Genomic DNA, 19,116 nt, shown 5'->3' on the forward strand with positions numbered 1-19,116 from the left:
AATGAGGTCAAAGTGGCCTGTGTCGCTCTCTTCTTCCCCTTTTTAGCCTTACAACAACTATGTAAACAGATCTGGCTGAAAGAGTGATGGGCTCAAAGTCAGCACAAATGCTTCTACTAACAGCAACTGAAAGCAAGTTGCAGCAGCTATTGTACACAGTTTCCAGCACTGTGGTTCCAATCTGAATCTGTGGCTAGAATTTGCTAAACGATAAACAGGCAGGAGTAGGGTTGCTGTATCACACAGCCAGCTGGGTTTTACCCAGGTTCTAGATAGGCCACCTGATGCAAGCTTGGGTCGTTATATGACTCAACTTCCACACTTTCATTTTTTAAAGACGTATCTATCCCTTGCAGAAACTGAATATAGAGCAAACATGGAGACACTCTTTTCTCAAACTGTTCTGCAAGAAAAAGTTTACCCAGGAAGTTCAGGCAAGAACAAAGACAGAGCAATACAAGTAGTGAAGTCAAAGAAGCAAAGGAGGGGGTATTGCAAAAGTTGGAAATAATGTGAAGAAGTAGAAGAGCTGGGAGACTGAGCAGTGGCGTGGCAGAGCACAAGAAGCAAAGCTGGGAGGGAAGAGAGACAGCAGGATGAGTGGTATGAGCACCAGAAGCAAGGGGAGGCACACAGTAAGAGTATGAGGTGAGGTGAAAGGAAGGAAGGAAGGAAGGAAGGAAGGAGAAATGGGGGAGTGAATGGTGCATGAGTGGCAGAACACAAGAAACGAAGGGGGGAGGGCACAAGGTGAAGTGAGGAAGAGAATAGAACAGGAGAGCAAGCTATGTGGTGGAAGGTAAGAAGCAAGGGAGGGGTGCATCCATAAGGTGCAAGGTGAGGCAAAGGAGGGTGTAGGGGAGGCAGGAGAACAAGCAGTGTGAATGGCAGATTGCAAGAAGCGAGGGAAGGGACCACTATATGGGCACAAGTAGTGAGCAGGAGAGAAAAGAGAGTGAAGAAGGATGGAGGGGAAGGAAGGGTGAGAGTTGCAGAGTTCAGGTGCAAGGAGCAAGGAGCAAGGAGCAAGAGAAGGAGTAGCAGGCATGATGAGGGGCAAGGTGAAAGAGGGCAATGTAGTGTTACGAAATGAGGAACTGAGGAGATGGGACAGCAGATGCAGCCACAGAGTGCAAAGACTGAGAGGGGGCTTGTCAGAGTCCAGGGAGGGGGAAGAATGAGCATGGAGCAAGTTAGGAGCACAGAAAGAAAGCAAGGCAGTAGGAGCAGGATGATGGGGCAATGCAATGCATTGCTCCTGTGCTCTGATCCCTGAGGCAGCCACCTCATGATGCTCATGATGAAAGAAGGAGTTGTGGAAAGGCAAGACAAGGGCAGATAGAAGCTTATTAAGGCAGATGCTTGTTAAGAATTTTCAGATTTGGGGGAAATGGATCCATATGATGAGTTTAGAAAGACAATCTTTTTGATGAACTAATTCCACATTTATTTGTCTTGGGAGTATGGTATAGGCATTTGAACTGTTTGCTCACGCATATGTCCTGCTAAGTTAAATGTGTATAAGGAAGGGATGCCATTTACTGTACCTCTAGTCTCTCTGGGAAACTAAACAGCAGCTACAAGGATAAGGACGTTGAAAGGATTTATGAAAAATAAGAGTGTAGTGTTGGGAGGGGCCACATTTTCTGCACTAGATTAGCATGTGATTTTTTTCCCTAACATTACTGAGTACATTTTAAAGCTTTCAAGGGCATAACCATGTTAGTCTTTTGCTGCAAACATAACAGGCTCTAGGATCCCCCTTATCTCACCAACAGCAGTGTGTACAGTGGGCCCTCCACATTTAGGGAGCACAGGACCCTTGTGAAAGTGGGAAAACCACAAATATGTAAAAAAAATAATTTCTTTACCTGACAGAACACCTCTCTAAGAATCTCAAGGTCATCCAGTGCAACTCTATGGTCAACATCTGCCAGAATTTGCCCATAAACGTGTGCTGGAGGACCTACAAATGCTAGAGAAGTTTTTCTCTAGTAATGTCTATGTCCTCAAGAACAACTTTATGGTCCACCTCTGGCAGAGTTGTGCTGGAGGACCGAGAGATCCCCAGAAAGAACATATTAATCAAATCCTCCAAGAATCAAATCCACAATGTGGAGGTCTGCTTGTATCCTTAAAGATTAAAAGGTTTATTTGACATATGTTTTTGCAGTCCATGCCATCTAATGCATAGAGAGTTGCCTCAGATGGTTGATATTTATGTACATGTTTGGGGTGGAAAGACATAATTAGTGAGAGAGAGAAACTGGAAATGTAAGAATTACAAATATTTATCCTTCGCTTAACTGGCATTAACAGACAATAATTGAGTGGGAGTACATATGTCTTAAAAAAAACTTTGCTGCTTACATATACATTTTGATGAGAGGTCAAATAAGTGAAACTCAGAGTACACCGTATTTCTAGTTATAATAAAATATTTATTCTGCATTGCCAAAGGAAATCCAACCATGCTTTTCCTCCTTCAGTTAATGCTATTTGTCCCTATTTTCCTCTGGATCTGGCCCTGTGAACCAGGTAACAGTCACTCTCATGGACTTCCTGCGGTATTTTCATGGATCTGTATCTTTATGCCATCAGTGAAACACTGATTCCCCCCCCCCCGCAATAAAAAACAGCTAATAAGAAGTGTTTCTGCATGACAAATTGTTAATACTGTATTACTGATGTTCCTTTATTTGTACATCCACTTTACATGATTTTCCTCTCCCAGTTAATCTCCACAACAATCCTGTAAAGTAGGGTTGTTGGTAGTGGTGGCTCACAGTCACATGGTTATTACATCACTCAAGAGAGATTGAAACTCAGGTCCATAATTTTAAATGCTATACTGGTTTCCTCAGTTATATGAAAAATTCTATGATGCCTGAAACATAGTGGATGCAAAAAAAATTCAACTGTACCTAATTTTCAAAGTTAAAATGAAAACCTGAATAATTTACATCATTAGAATAATTTGCACAATATGGAAATTAGCACCAGGATTTGAGGCAATGGAATAAGGCAGGAGATCTCATCACAGATTTCCACCATCTTTGACTAGTTAAAGCCTACGAAAATATTCTGTGATATATTTTTCAAGGTTTCCACTCACCACCATATGTGAAGACTGTTCATGCAGAATGCAGCAAAACAAAGTATTTATATAGAAAGACTTAAGTTCACATGGCAGGCATACTGAATAGACCTACGTACTTTACTTAGCTCTTCCATGTCCTGAGAGCAGGCTGTTGTCTTTTTCTGCTCTTTGCTCAGTTCTGAGGCGAGCCTTGTGATAGTTTCTCTATTAGCTTTTGATTCCACCTCATGAACATTTATGGTCTCTTTCAGTGTAGCAATTTGTCCTTTTAGCATAGCATTTTCTTTGTGCATGTCTCCAATCTGGAAGCAGAGAAGTAGGTAATGAGTCAAAACAAGTTCTCTAACACTATTTCCTATCTTCCAATATACCTTTCTGTGTACATTTAACTGTACTTGCTTATCATATTGTAATTATTTTCTTGTAAATTAAAGCCACATTCAAACCCCAATTAAGAACTTTCAAATCCCATTGGTTTTAGGAGGAAAGCAAGGAACACATTAAATAAAATTTTAACATAAAGATACTTATCTCATTTATTCTGCAGCAATTCCACTACAATTATCATGTCTATGTGTGAATAAAATGAAGTTTGTATTGGAGTAGTTAGGGATGTTTGAAACTGTGCCAGTGGCACCAAAGCTGTCTTAATCTCTGCAACTTTTTGCCAACAAGTTTAGGATGCAAGACCAAAAAGCAGAGTTGTAATTGGGGTTGTTTATATGGAAATGGAGCACCACAGACAGTCCACAGGGCAAAGCCTTCCCTTGGTCTTAAAGGTTAAGATTTCCATTTGCCTCTGGTTAAGCCAAAAAGAAAGTGGTTTAAGAAACAGTATGTAGGGTTGGGATTTTATGTTGTCTTTTGATGCCTCTAGTATGGTGGCTCAGTGGTTAAGATACTTATTCTGACAATCACAAGGTTGGCAGGTCGAGACTCAAGCACTGTGTGATGGAGAAAGCTCCCATCACTAGCCCCAACTTCTGCCAACCTAGCAGTTTGAAAGCATGTAAAAGTGCTAGTAGATAAATACAGTAAGTACCGCTCTGGTGGGGAAGGTAACAATGTTCTGTGCAGTTATGCAGCTGGCCACATGATCACAGAGTCATTTTTGACAACACTGGCTCTTTGGCTTAGTAACGGACATGAACACCACCCCCTACAGTCAGACAATCATATCAAAGGGGAAATCCTTATCTTTACCTTTAGTATTCAAGGCAAATACAGTCTGCCCTTCCCTTACATGGGGGATCAGTTCTGGATCCCCCCGTGTAAAGGAAAAAATGCAGATGCTCAAGCCCCATTTGGCTCATGCCCGCGGAGGCACAGTGGCAGTGTGCGGGGCACACGCTGCAGGAGCATGTGTCATTGTTTCCATCCAGTGCGCACCACCCTCACTTCCATTGTGGCTTCTAGCATATGCTAGAATCCACATATCCTAGGAGTTTAATGCAGCTCTCTAGCCTCCCACAGCCCTGATTTAAAGGGTTGCTATGAACTATGAACCTTCTCAGAGCCAAAGAAAGGCCATAAAGGCCTTGTTCTTGGACCTTAAATTGAGCGAAGTTGATGTTTACTTAGCCTTTCCCACACACATGTGGAATTTTCTCCCCTGAGAGTTCTGGTTCATGCCTTTTCCTGTAGCCTTTAAATATTCCTACAGGCTTTGAAAAAAAATCACTAAACTTTTGTTATCTTATTGCTTCCCCCCACCACACCGCATATATATTTGTACGCTATTCTTGTCCCCCCTTTATTGATTGATTGATGATTGATTGAATATTTATATCCCACCCTATATCACAGAATCTCAGCATGACATACAGTAGCATCAGCTTAAAACAATGTGAAACAGGAAAAATTAATTTAGACACATTGAAAGCATATTTAAAATTTAAAAAGTTAAAACAGTTTAAAAACAATTTAAAGGTATTTGAATCAATTTAAAACAATGCATACAGGCATATTTGGATGGAAACAACTAGGTTCCAAAAGGCTTTAAAGAAAAGCCACATTGTTACATAACACCAGAATGCAGCCAGCCAATCAACCTTCTGAAGGTACAGTTGGCCCTCCATATCAGCAGGCTAGCCACCTGTGGGTCGGAGCATCCATGGATGGCCCTGCCCCATTGCTGGCAATGGCAGTGCATGCACACAGTGGCGCCAACGCAATCTCACTCATGTCATGCATTCTGTGCTTTTTAGTATCCACAGTGGGGTCTGCAGTGGAACTCCCACCAATATGGAGGACCAACTGTATTCCACAACTGGGGTGCCACAGCAGAGAAGGCACTCTTCCAGGTCCTCCCATATAGCATCAAACCTATTGTTAGTTAACAGAGAAGGGTCCTTCTGGCAAATCTCAGTCCACTGCCTTTGATTATAGGCTTCTTGCCCTAAATAGCAAGTGGAAATGTATTGGGTACATAAAGAAATACGTACTACACTATCACTATAATGCCTTCCATCGCCGTCATTGCATTCAAAATGTCATATGATTTTATGTGTGACATTTCTGCAGTCAGTTTCATAGAGAAGCATGATGGAAACTTGTGTTTCTTTTAAATATCAGTTGTGTAAAGCCGGTAGAGACCAAGCCTTTTGAAAGTTAATTAATTAGCAGGTCATGGAGAATGACTGCAGTTTTTAGATTACGGAAATCAAAGAGTCACATGAGATTATTTCTTGGCATTCAGCAATCACCAGAACATTCTGCAAACAGAAGATGGAGTGTGTTCTCATTTGTTTTGGTGTGCTATGAAATAGGAAAGGCAATTTCTTTCCACAGCCATCAGAAGAATTATAAAATTTCATGAGTTTAGTAAACCCTTTTAGCCATGTGGACCTTTTTTAAAATTTCCCTTTCCCTAAATTAAATCTTCCATTGCACTGTAATTCTGAAACTCCTTGGCATCTTCCAGCTTGCTTTACAATATTGCAGGGAACAAGAGAAAGCTTTCTTTTTGTTCATGGAGAATTATGCTTTGTAACGATATTTGCATGGACAAAAGCTTTTCATAGATTTCGAGGTACAACAACATATCTATAATTACTCATTGCTCCTTTTTGTGAATTTATTTTCACACTGGTTGCTAGTTAAAACAGCTTTAACATATTTGGAAACGCCCAAAAGCTTCACAAAACCAATTTAACTTAAATATACAGGTTGGGTCTCTCTTATCCAAAATGTTTGGGAACAGAGGACTTTTGGACTTTGGATTTTTAAAAAAATTATTTTGGCATACCTGTACTTGCATATACATACATAATGATATATCTTGGAGATGAGATGCAAGTCTAAACACAAACATTTATGTTTCATGTATACCTTATTAACATACATTGAAGGTAATTTTATACACAATATTTTTAATAATTTTGTGCATGAAACGAAGTCTGTGTACACTGAACCACTAGAAAGCAAAAGTGTCACAGTCTCAGCCATGCATGAAAAATGTTTTGATTTTTTGAATATTTCAGAATTTTGGATAAGTGAGACTTAAGCTGTATATATAATATATAGAGCTAGAAAGATAGATCTGCAGCTACAGGGAACAGTGCTTTATGGTTAGCTTTCAAATCTCTGAGTATTGCATCTACTGCAGAGCACAGTATTAGCTGCTCAGGTCTCTGGTTTGTGAACCCTATTCTTCCTTTTTTGACCTTTTCTTCTTAAGATAAATTATAAAAATAAAGTAAAGCTGTAGCAAAGAGAATTTAAACCATTAAGTTCCCAGTTTTCATTTACATTTTTGTCATTCTGTTGCAATGATGGCTAAGTTGCATACTTTCATATTTTATTTTTAAAAACTTTTTTTTAAAAGGCAAATATTCCTCAACTAATCTTAATAATTTATCTAAACATAACTGTTTACACTCTCTTTTTCTGGCTAGCACATGTAAAATGCCATCCTGTTCAGAGTTCAGTGCAGTCATGCTGGCCACATGATCACAGAGGCGCGTTACAGACTGCCTAAAAGCGGTGGTCTGCTGGCGCTGCCGGTTGCTCTGCGAGGGAGCCGCAGCGGCCAAACTGCACTGCTCCCTCGCATAGCAAAAAGAAGCCCCAAAATGGTGCTTCTTTTCGCGGCGTGCTAATGACGCCGCAAGGCGCCAATGGTGTACTCGCGACGTCATTAGCGCCGTGCGACGTCCGAATGCTATGCGTCCGCGACGTCAAGATGACGGTGCCCGTGTGGACGGGCGCCGCCATTTTGTACAGACCCAGTACATACTAGGGTTAGGGGCATCAGGAAGTGACGCCCTTTCCTAACCCTAGTATGTCCTGGGGACGTACTATACGCCCATCCGGAACGGGCCTAAGTTGTCTTTGGCAACGCTGGCTCTTTGGCTTAGTAATGGAGATGAGCACTGCTCCCTACAGTCGGACATGACTTGACAACCTTATCAAAGAAGAATACCTTTACCTGTACCTTTTTATCCTGTTGTTGTTGTTGTTGTTGTTAGCTTTTAGGTTTGGTAAGCAGAAATGAGGAAAAAGAAAGCAGGAGATATCCTAGTCTCTCACTTCAACTGTAAAAATCTGTAAAAAAAACTGGAGGTGACAAATATTTGGCTCTCCAGATGTTTTGAACTACAATGCCCTAATTTCTCATCGGCCACGATGGATCAACATTCTGGCAGTTCACAGAAGTATATAGTTGGAAAGGATGCCAAGAGCCATTGTGGGCCGAAGTAGATTGTCCAAGAGGGCGGACATTGGCTGCTCTGGCCCTGATTGGACCTGGATTGTGGCAACCACATGGCCCGCTCCTGAAGTGAGCCGCTGCAATGGTCCCAAGCCAGCAGCTGGCAGGAACAGATTAAGTCCACTCCTAAAAGGGCCAGCTCTTGCCAGCTTGGCACAGCCTCAGCATGGTTTCTGGCCACTCTGAGGGCATGAATCATCTAAACGCCATGCCCCAAAGTGGCTGGAAGCTGCTTTATTTGGCCTTTCTGTTTCAGGCCCTAGTGTAACCCTGGCCCTGTCAGTCCAGAAATTCACAGCTGAAGCATCCCTGCCAGATAGCCAGCTAAATTAAATGTTTTTTAAAAAAATTAAAAAGCCCTCACTGTGTTTTTTAGGTATTAGGCACTCCTCCCAGTTTCGTGTCATCTGACAATCTAATGTACTCTATTTCTTCATCCATGTCATTTAATAAAGATGTTAAAAAGACTGGGCCCGGGGGAAACCCCGAAGAAGCTCACTTGTCATTTCTTTCTAGGATGACAAGCCATATTCTTTGTATTCAGTATATTAACCAGCCACAAATACATGTAACAGTAGCATAGTCTAACCTACATCTTACCAGCTTATGTACAACAATGCAGGAACTTGCCAAACCCATAATGAAGATAAACTATATCCACAGCTTACAGATGTATTTATAGATAAGATTAATCTGGCATGACTTTGAGAAACACATTCTGATTCTTAATAACCACATCATTCTTTCTGAAGTGGTCACACAATGACTGTTTAATTATCTGTTCTAGATTCTCTTCTGGTATTTATGTAGAGTTGACTGTTCAATGTTTCCCATGCCCTCTTCCACCGCACTTTTTTTAAAAGATGGAGACAACATTTGTCCACCTTCAGTTTACAGGATTTCATTTGTTCTCAAAGACTTGTCAAAGATTAAAAGCAGAGACTATGAGATTACATCTGCATGTTTCTTACTGAAGTCCAAAATATCTGGGGAACCAGATGTCCCATTCTCTTCTGTACTGCCTTCCAGTATCCACACTATGGCAGTTCACTGAGACATTGATTAAGGCTCACCAAAATTATTGTTTAGATGATTGACAATCAACTTCAGTGAACCTGACACTTACCCATTCCACCTCCCTTTGAATATAACCACAATGGATTCTGACTGAATTTAGGTAACACTGGTTAAAATAAATCACAATTCTCTGAGTTCTGTTTAATGCAGTAAATAGCAATCTAAACAGAACGAGAATTGGTAGAAAAGAGGCATCCATGTTTGTACAAGTGTTCAGTGGGAGAGAAGACACTGATTGTCCCTGTAATTCTTCCCCCCCTCTGTCTTTTTTTAGATCTGTCTACTTAATCTTCTTTACCTGTTGATGTCACTTCTCCCTTTTCCCAGAAGTTAGGGCTGAAACAGATGGTCTGTTAAAGTCCACTTCTGGGAGTCTCGGGAGTGCAGCGTTGACAAGCTGAACACTCCAAAGATACCTGGAAGCTGCCTAGAAGTTGTCTGGCTGCCCAGATATGGGCTTCAAGAAACTCCAATGGCATAGCGTTTACACGCCGCAAGCTGCTAGGGTGTCTTGAAGCCACCCTGGGGCTGGAGTGGGGCCACAAAGGGCAGCCCTTTCTTGGTCCAAATGGAACCTATTTGGGCCAGGTTCAGGGTGGATTGGGGCCTTGGTGTGTGTTTGTTGTAGCCCCAATGTGTCTTCAGCGAGGGTGGCTTCAAGCCACCCCTTTCTGGCTGTCTTTTCTGGCCTTTAGTTACTTTTTTGTTCCATGTATCTGGAAAGGGAGCACCTGTGGAATGCCAATCCCAGTAATTTAGCTTACCCCCACACATGAGATCCAGCTCTTAAGGAACTCTTTTATGAAATATAGGCACGAGACAGACGAGAAGAAAGGGATGGCCAGAGGCCGCCGCCATGCCGCTTGGTGCCGTTATGTACCGGCCCATAGTCAACCTATTTTATCTATCTCCTTTTCCATCTCAAGATAAATTTCCTGAGACAATAACATTTTATTATTCATTTTACCTTACAAAGCATCCTAACTACATCTACAGTATTTCTATCACAAGTTCTAGTCCTAGGTCACTACTAATTCACTAGCTCACAACTATTCATTACTCCTGATGCATTCTAAATCATGCAAGTACCAAATATTCTTACTAAGGAAGAGAACAAGGGAACGGGAGAGGATGATATTAAGGCTCACCACAGGTCTCTTTCATGAGCACCATGGTTTTACGTGACTGTTTGAACTGACTTTGTGTCTATGAAAGGAAAATGCTCTTGGCCTTCCGATATGAATCAAAAGGCATGTAACTGCTTTCCTCCCTATTCCATTTCCTGTTTTTCAGAACCAAGGAAATTGTTGCAAATTGTGCTCAACTACCTCGGTCATAGATACATTACTGAATGTCAGCGATTTCAGAATCCCTCCCCTTCACAAGCCAGTTTTCTGTAAAACTGTGTTTGTCATATATTCTTATCAGACTCTCCAAATATCTATGTCAGACATGGTAAAAACTGAAAGTCAGGGTGTGAGGGTACACACGTAAGTGACTAATACTCACATTACATTGTGTTATTAAATCAAATACCTTTGCAAGCAGAAGTTTCTGTGGGTCTTCTTTCCCTCTTATGTCCATGTCAAAGAAATGACAAACATCTGCAATGAACTCGCAGTGTTTCCTGCTGGCCTTAGAGGCTTGGGTCTTGCTCTCTTCAGATGCATTCAAAAACTTTCTAATAGAATGCAAAACAAAAAATGTATAATTAACAGAACAGATGCACAACAAAGAAAATTCTTACATCAACATTCACAGCTATCCACAGATCAAATTATTTTTCTTTCTGTGCCATATGTTTGCAATACTGTATAATTTCTTGAGTACTGTGCAATGACTGGATAAGAGTTTTTTATCATCATTATCAGAATTATTCTCTGTCTGCACATAGCATGCATAAGCTTAACAAGTGAGTCTGGGAATTCATGGTGGCTGTCCGGGATTTTTTCCTGATTACGTTACTGCAGTGCGCTCTATATAGGACTGCCTTTGAAGACCCTTGGAAGCTGCAGCTCATGCAAAATGCAGTGGCTACACCTCTGACCAGAACATCATATAGCAACAATAGTACACCAGTTTTAAAAGAACTGCAGTAGCTTCTAGTCTCAATTCAGGATTTGAGTAATGACATTAAAAGCCCTCAACAGCTTGGGACTTTGAGACTTGAAAGACTGCTTTCCCCTAAATATCCCTGCCTGAGGTTTGAGAGCTGCCTGGAAGGACCTTTCTCTGTGTCCCATCAGTAAGAGCAATACATTTTCAGAGGTCATGGGAAAGGGCCTTCTCAGCTGTGGGATCTCACTTATGGAATGCCCTCCCCTTAGAGGCTTGATTGGCATCTACATGGCTGTCATTTTGATGCTAAGTGAAAACAGGGTTACTACTTACAAAAGCCATTCGGACCTAACTCATTTTATACAACCCCTAATATGTACAGTTTTCAATTTTTATAAATTATTTTTAATCTGTGTTCTTTTAAACATTTACATTGTTTAATATGTTTTTAGCCTTCTCTCTTACAGTTTACATTGTTTTAAACTGATTGTGTTGTTTTATTGTACACTGCCCTGAGATCTTCAGATAGTGAATAGAATAGAAATATTTAATAAGTAAGATGCAAAAAGATGGAGTTATGTCAGTAATTTCACTGCTTACTGGGGCAATATAAATAGTATTTGGCACAATAATTATCGGATGTCAAATTATACATTAGTGATGTTTTAATTTTAATTACAAAATACAGCATCTGGTATACTGAACAATTTATCATTCATTTTATAGTAATTCATATAGCACAGTTTCTTTTTTGCACTAGAAATCGCAGACACCCACCATGAATTTGGGCAACAGTCTAGGCAATAGTCTAGCACCTGCAGTCTTAGATTACTCCAACTGCAAGGAGAAGCAAAGCTGAATATCATGAGCATATTGATGGCATTCCAGCCACAAACCTCTTATGTGCTCCTCTGACCATCTCTGCTTTTGGTGAAGACATCTATTATTTGATGGCTTTACCTGATTTCTGATTCTTGTTCATTCACTTTCTCCTTTAGTTCCAAATTCTCCTGGAGAACTGCCTGTGTTTTCTGATCCCCTTGTTTTTTCAAAATGGCAACTGTAGCAGATTCCTTCTCAATCTCTTGGAGTCTACTTTGTATAGACATGAGTAAAGATGATTGCCTAGCATCATTCTCCTTATAGCTTCCAATTTCAGCCTTCAGTTCTTCAATATATACTTCTTTAGCTGTTATTTTGGATTTGAGATCTAAAAGCTGTAAACAGAGATTGATTAGGAAACAGAGAAGCATTATGAGAATTCTAGAAAACATTCTATATATAGTCAATGGGTTTCACTGCTGACATCCATAGTTTCTTCTGGCATCTTCAGAGAATCTGGACTTGCTACTGTATTTCATTTCTATACAAAAAGGATTTTGAATTTGAATTGACATTCTCACATACCGATGTCATATATGTGTCTGTTCCTGGTTTCCACTCCACTATATGCATCTGAGGAGGTAGAAGTCTATGAAAGCTCATGCTGCCAAGTTTATTTCAGTTAGTCTCAGAGGTGTTACAAGATATCTCTACATACACAAGAAATTAAGTGAGGCAGGTAACAATCAAGGGTTTTTTGACAGTGGCACAATAAGAAAGGAATAAATGTCCCAGAGATGATAAACTGGTGTTAGAGATATGAAGCCCTAGAAGAAAAGACTGGGGAAAAATCAGAGAAAACTATTTCCCTCCCTAGGAACAAACCTTACCTTTTTCTCCAGTAGAAAATTGGAAATGAGGGAGCATTAATTATTTTATATTTTGGGATTAATGAAGTGCTTTTTTCCAGACAAGATTTTACTCACCCAAAACCTTGTAGTATGAAGATTTATATGTCAGATGGTCTATGGCAGTGATGGTGAACCTTTTAGAGGCCGAGTGCCCAAAGTGCAACCCCAAATCCACTTACCCGTATTTTCCGGTGTATAAGACGACTGGGCGTATAAGGCGACCCCCAACTTTTCCAGATAAAATAAAGAGTTTGGGATATACTCGCCGTATAAGACTACCCCTCTTCCAACGCACACCAAATAAAAATTTAAAAAACCATCAGATTTGATTTCAATATGGTAATTTTAATTCAGATGCTTATGACATGCAGGTACTTAGCAGGAAACCTTGTTGTATACAAAGCCTGCTTGGATTGGTCAGCTCTCCCTGCCTGCCCAGCCCTCCCTGTTTCCAAGACTATCAAGAGCGGCAGCTGCTTTCATACGATCATCGCATATGGTGGGGATGCGGCCATTTTTGAGCTCCCCCCACCAAATGCAGCGACTGCAGATTCTCCAGTCCAGCTCGGAAGTTTCAGCACCTGCCCTATAAGACAACACCCGGCGTATAAGACGACCCCCGACTTTTGAGAAGATTTTCCTGGGTTAAAAAGTAGTCTTATACGCTAGAAAATACAGTATTTATTGCAAAGTGCCATGTCCCTCTGGCTTTCTAGTAACAAACTCTGGCAAACTCTGTGCTGGGGCGACAGCACATGTGCCCACAGAGAGGGCTCTGAGTGCCACCTCTGGCATGCGTGCCATAGGTTCACCATCACTGGTCTATGGAATTGTGTGCATACTTTAGCTATATACAAAACCAATATTAAATATCATTTCTGCATCTAATGGGTACTATCATTTTTCATGAAAGGAACATGTATATGTGTGCATGTGCCTTCAAGTCACCTGTCGACTTATGGTGACACCATATATTTCATAGAATTTTCTTAGGCAAGGAATACTGAAAAGTTGCTTCGACAGTTATGGAGGCTTAACTGCTCATGGTAATTGTAATTAGTTCAATCTTTTATTAATTTACTTCTTTGTTTAAAGTAATGAGTTATTTCTGTTTTCATTCCACTCATCCACTTTTCAGATGGTAAAAACTAAGACACAAATGGCAAAATGTAAAGTAAGATAGAGTGCAGTAATTTGCGGCTCTTTTTTTAATCAGAGGGTATAGTCACAGTTTTGCCGGTACAAAACTAAGGCTTTTATATTTTTAAAAAATGTGTTTTAATGCTGGGATGCTCATTAGTTTGGTTTGCTGTTGTTGTTTGTTGTATTTTATGTTGCTTTTGATACTGTGTTTTAATGTTGTAAATTGACTTTGCTTGGTTACTATACATACACAAACAACTTGGTTATTGTGCAGCATATGATTGCTGTAATTAAGTTAAACACAGTCACATTTCAATAGGTTGAAAAGAAATACCATCTGACCTATCTGACTCCACAGCAGTAGTTCATTAACAAATCTAGATTCCTGGAGTTGCCTGTAAGTGTTATTCTGAATAATGGTGTGCAGGGAGTGTATTAAAACATCTGAACAAAGGTAGAAGCTTCTAACAGTACAAAGCAAATGTTTCAGAACAAAAACGAAGATAAATGCAAATGGAAATAATTATTTTCCTGATCTCAGTAAAAGAAACTCTGTTCTAGTGAGCTGAAACTAGATCCAATAAGCACGTAAGCAGAGCATAAGAGTTATCCTGTTGTTGGAGTCAGGGAGCAGAGGTTTCTCCCTGGCCACATTCACATTGATCTTCTGCATCCAGGGAATATAGAATATGCTGGCAAAACGTCAGGAATAAACTCTTATAGAACATGGCCACATAGCCCAAAACCCCCACAAAAAACAATACAGAATATCTTCCACTCCAGAGTAAGCCTAATTCTTCCTCTTCAGGTGCAGTGTAGCAGTACACCGGGGTCCATCTCTAAACAGAATTGCACCTGGAAGCCCAGACTGCTGGTCTACAGTTCAGACAAGGGGTGTTGTGAAACAAGCTATAGGATACCTCCTTCTGCAATATCCCACAAAGTGCATACACTGGCATATGTCACCTACAGGATCCAGGTGTAAAACTACAATGGTATCATTTAGTAAGTGGCAAGATAGAGAACCAGTGTGGTGTAGAGGATTCAGTGTTGGATTAGGATTCTGGGAAACCAGTGTTTGAATCCCTGACTCAACAATGGAAACCCACTTGCAGCTTTAAAGGAAGGCATGACAAACCTTCTCTGAAGAAATTTTACAATGACAGCACTAGGATGGGTCCACCATATGTTGGCGTCAACGTGAGGGTATGTAACAACAGTCATGAAGAACATAAATTAGGGATGCATATGAAAAAGAGTGAAGGGGTGCAGAAAGTCTTTAAAGCACCTTAAACCTAGAGCTATTTTTAATAAAACAGAATCAATGGATTTTAATGTGAGTCATCTTTTTTAAAAAAATACAACTTCATTCTTTTAGTTTCAGATATCCAAAGAATGTCAAGTATCATAACTTGCTTGACAGTCTACACTTATGTGGTCCCATTTTGTTGAATACAACACCAACCAGATCAGTGAGAGTTCTTGGACTAAAGTATCTTGCAGTTTTGTTGCTGTTATTAATTGCCTTCAAATTAACTCATGGTGACCCTATGAATGAGACATCTCCAAGATCCCCTGTCCTCCACTGCTCTGCTTAATTCCTGCAATCCCATACCTGTGAACTCCTTAATAGAGTCCATCCATCAAGGATATGGCCTTCCTCTCTTCCTACTTCACTCCACCATTTCCAGAATTATTGTCTTTTCCAATGAGTCACAGAATCATACAATCATAAGAGTTGGAAGAGACCACAAGGGCCATCCAGTCCAACCCCTTGCCATGCAGGAACTCTCAGTCAAAGCATACCTGACAGATGGCCATCCAGCCTCTGTTTAAAGATCTCCAGGAAAGGAGATTCCACTACACTCCGAGGGAGTGTGTTCCACTGTCGAAGTTCCTCCTAATGTTGAGGTGGAATCTCTTTCCCTGGAGCTTCCATCCATTGTTCCGGGTCCTGTTCTCTGCAGCAGCAGAAAACAAGCTTGCTCCCTCCTCAATGTGACATTCCTTCAAATATTTAAACAGGGTTATCATATCACCTCTTAACCTTGCTAAACATTCCCAGCTCCCTAAGTCAGTCCTCATAGGGCATGGTGTCCAGACCCTTCACCATTTTAGTCGCCCTCCTTTGGATATGCTCCAGTTTCACAATGTCCTTTTTTAATTATGGTGCCCAGAACTGGACAAAGTATTCCATGTGAGGCCTGTCCAAAGCAGAATATAGTGGCACTATTACTTCCCTTGATCTAGACATTATACCTCTAATGATGCAACCTAAAATTGCATTGGCCTTTTTAGCTGCCACATCGCACTGCTGACTCATGCTCAATTTGTGGTCTACTTGGGTTCCTAGATCCCTTTCAAACATAGTCTCATTCAGCCAGGTGTCCCCCATCCTATATCTAGGCATTTTGTTTTTCTGCCATACAGTACCTTACATTTCTCCCTGTTGAAGTTCATTTTGTTAGCTTTGGCCAAGCTTTCTAGTCTATTCAGGTCATTTTGAATTTTGATCCTGTCCTCTGGAGTATTAGCTACTCCCCCTAATTTGGTGTCATCTGTAAATTTGATGTTTGTCCCTAATTCTGTCATCCAGGTCATTGATAAAGATGTTGATAACACTGGGCCCAGGACAGAGCCCTGTGGGACCCCACTGGTCACTTCTCTCCAGGATGAAAAAGAACCCTTTGGGTTTGGTCAGTCAACCAATTACAAATCCATGTAACAGTTGCCTTGTCTAGCTCACATTTTAACTGCTTGTTTTCAAGAGTGTTATAGAGAGCCTTGTCAAAGGTCTTACTGAAATCAAGATTTACTATATCTATGGCATTCACTTCATCTACCAAGCTGGTAATTTTATTTTTTTAAAAAAAGACATTAGATTAGTCTGGCATGACTTGTTTCTCTGAAACCCATGTTGACTTTTTGTGATTATGGAATTGCCTTCTAGATGTTCACAGACTCTCTGGTCCTTCTTATGATGTGTCCGAAGTATGACAGCCTCAGTTTGGTCATCTTAGCTTCCAGGGAGGTTTCTGTCTTGTTCTGCTCTAGGACCCATTTTTTTATCCTTTTGATTGTCCATGGAATCCTCAGCACTCTTCTCCATCACCACATCTCAAATGATTGATTTTTTTCCTGTCATCTTTCTTAACTGTCCAGCAATCACATCCATACATGGTAATAGGGAATACGATGGCTTGAATGATTCTAACTTTTGTGCTCAGTTGTATACCTTTGCATTTTAGAATCTTTTCTAGTTTTTTAATAGCCACTCTCCCAAGGGCCCGCTCTAGGTATTTGGCCACCCTAGGCGAGAAATATTTTGGCACCCCCCCCCCCGGTAACCCGTCAAAGTGTAGGAAAAATGTAGGACACAATGTAGGACACAATGTAGGATAAATTGTGGGACGTTTAAGAAAAATGGAGGACATGACCAACTAAAAGCCAAAAACATCAATAAAAAACAATATATTTCATGTTTCTCAGTCATGCTCAAAATGGAGGACATTTTGATATGCCTATCAGCACAACTCCCAAGACCCAAATTCACAACTACTAATTCATTGGGGACAGAAAAAGAGAGACAAAAGCAACAGCACATGCAAGGAAGCCTTCAAGCATTCTGAGCATTAGAGCATTTTCTGAGACCAGGGTTCAAATCCTGGCTGAGCCATGCAAACCCACTGGGTGATCTTGGTCAAGTCACACTCTCTCAGCCTCAGAGGATGGCAAGGGCAAACCCCCCTGAAGAAATTTTGCCAAGAAAACCCCAGGATGAGGTCACCATAAATTGGAAATGACTTGGAGGCACACATGAGCAACAACCACAACAGAGAAGGCTAAATGAATATCACACAAAACTATCTGCATCACTTTAGCCCCAGGCAAGCGCCCTTCACTCTCCCCTGGCGCTGCTCATGGCTCTGCAAGGAGCAAAGAGCAGCAAAGCCAGGAAAAGGGCCCTTCACTCTCTTCCTGGCTTTGCTGCTCTTTGCTCTTTGCAAAGAGCAGCAAAGCCAGGAGAAGAACGCAGGGTGCCCTGGCGCTTGCTTGGCGCTGTGCACGCGCACACTCCAGGCAAGCACCCTTCGTTCTCCTCCTGAGCGGCAAAGCCAGGAGGAGAGCGAAGAGTGCCCTGGCACTTGCCTGGGGCTGTGCGCATGCATGCTCCAAGCAAGCGGAGTGCCACCCCTAAACTTTTTGCACCCTATGCAACTGCCTATGTTGCCTATATGGATGAGCTGGCCCTGACTCTCCCCAGTCTTAATTTTTTTCTGATTTCCTGACTACAGTCCCCATTTCTAGTAATATTTGCTCCAAGATATGGGAATTCTTTTACTATTTCTATTTCTTCATTGTCTAGGTTGAAGTTGTGAAGGTCCTTAGTGGTCATTATTTTGGTTTTCTTTATGTTCAACATTAAGCCTGCCTTTGCATTTTCTTCTTTGATCTTCCTTAGTAAGTGTTCCAGGTCTTTGAGGTTTTCTGCTAGTACAACTTCCTCTTAATTTTGATATAGGATTTGGCTATGTCAGGGTCCTAGTTCCTGTCTCTGAATCTTACATTAAAATACTAAACATAAAGAGGTGTCAAACTGCAATTTCCAGCTGATCTAGCTAATATAGCCAAAGATAAGGAATGCTGGGGACTGTAGTCAATATCTGAAGAACTGCAAGAGCCCCATCACTGCTATATATGCTTAACTTGAAGTTAAGTCCCACTCAGTTCAGTGAAACCAGATTTCCTTACTCCTAGGAAAATGAATTAAAGATTACAGTGTTACATTCCAACACATATCTAAGTCTCATCACGTTCATTGGGTTTACTCCTTGGAAAGTAGGTACAGGAGTGAAGCATTAATGTTATGCTCAGGAAGCATTTCTTTATATTTAACAATGGATATAAGTAAGAACTGCTGGTTATCAGCATGTATCTGTACACAACAAGACTCACTTAATAAGAGCCAAAGGTCAGGGTGAGCTGCAGAAAAACTCAGTTCAGGTTAAGGGTTTAAACATGAGAATATAAAATAGACATATACAGAATATCTGCACTGTAGCATTTAAACAGTTAAACATTTATTTGTACAAGATATATAACAGAAGCACTGTCTACAGAATTAGTATAATGGATAAATACAGGAGACTGAAAAGCTTCAGATGTAATAACAAATGTTCACCTTATGTCAAAGTGTTACATTTTCTCTTCAAAATCCTGGGAACTAAACATGCTAACAAGTTGCAATAAAAAAAGAAAATCACCTTAGACTTAAAAGTTAATTAAACAGATCA

General features: G+C 40.7%; 1 protein-coding gene across 2 annotated transcripts in view; it reads right to left on the bottom strand.

Annotated features, from left to right (window-relative positions):
• The window catches only part of CCDC170 (coiled-coil domain containing 170), an 84,283-nt gene that overhangs the window by 33,535 nt on the left and 31,632 nt on the right, over positions 1-19,116 (bottom strand). For both annotated transcript variants that reach the window (XM_042446900.1, XM_042446901.1), the window contains exons 3-5: positions 11,907-12,163; positions 10,425-10,569; positions 3,217-3,402 (exon numbers count right to left, since the gene is read on the bottom strand). In XM_042446900.1, coding sequence (XP_042302834.1) covers positions 3,217-3,402; positions 10,425-10,569; positions 11,907-12,163 — 588 coding nt within the window. The remainder of the gene's footprint in view (positions 1-3,216; positions 3,403-10,424; positions 10,570-11,906; positions 12,164-19,116) is intronic.

Source organism: Sceloporus undulatus, chromosome 1, assembly GCF_019175285.1.
Source record: "Sceloporus undulatus isolate JIND9_A2432 ecotype Alabama chromosome 1, SceUnd_v1.1, whole genome shotgun sequence".
NCBI classification, from domain to species: domain Eukaryota; kingdom Metazoa; phylum Chordata; class Lepidosauria; order Squamata; family Phrynosomatidae; genus Sceloporus; species Sceloporus undulatus.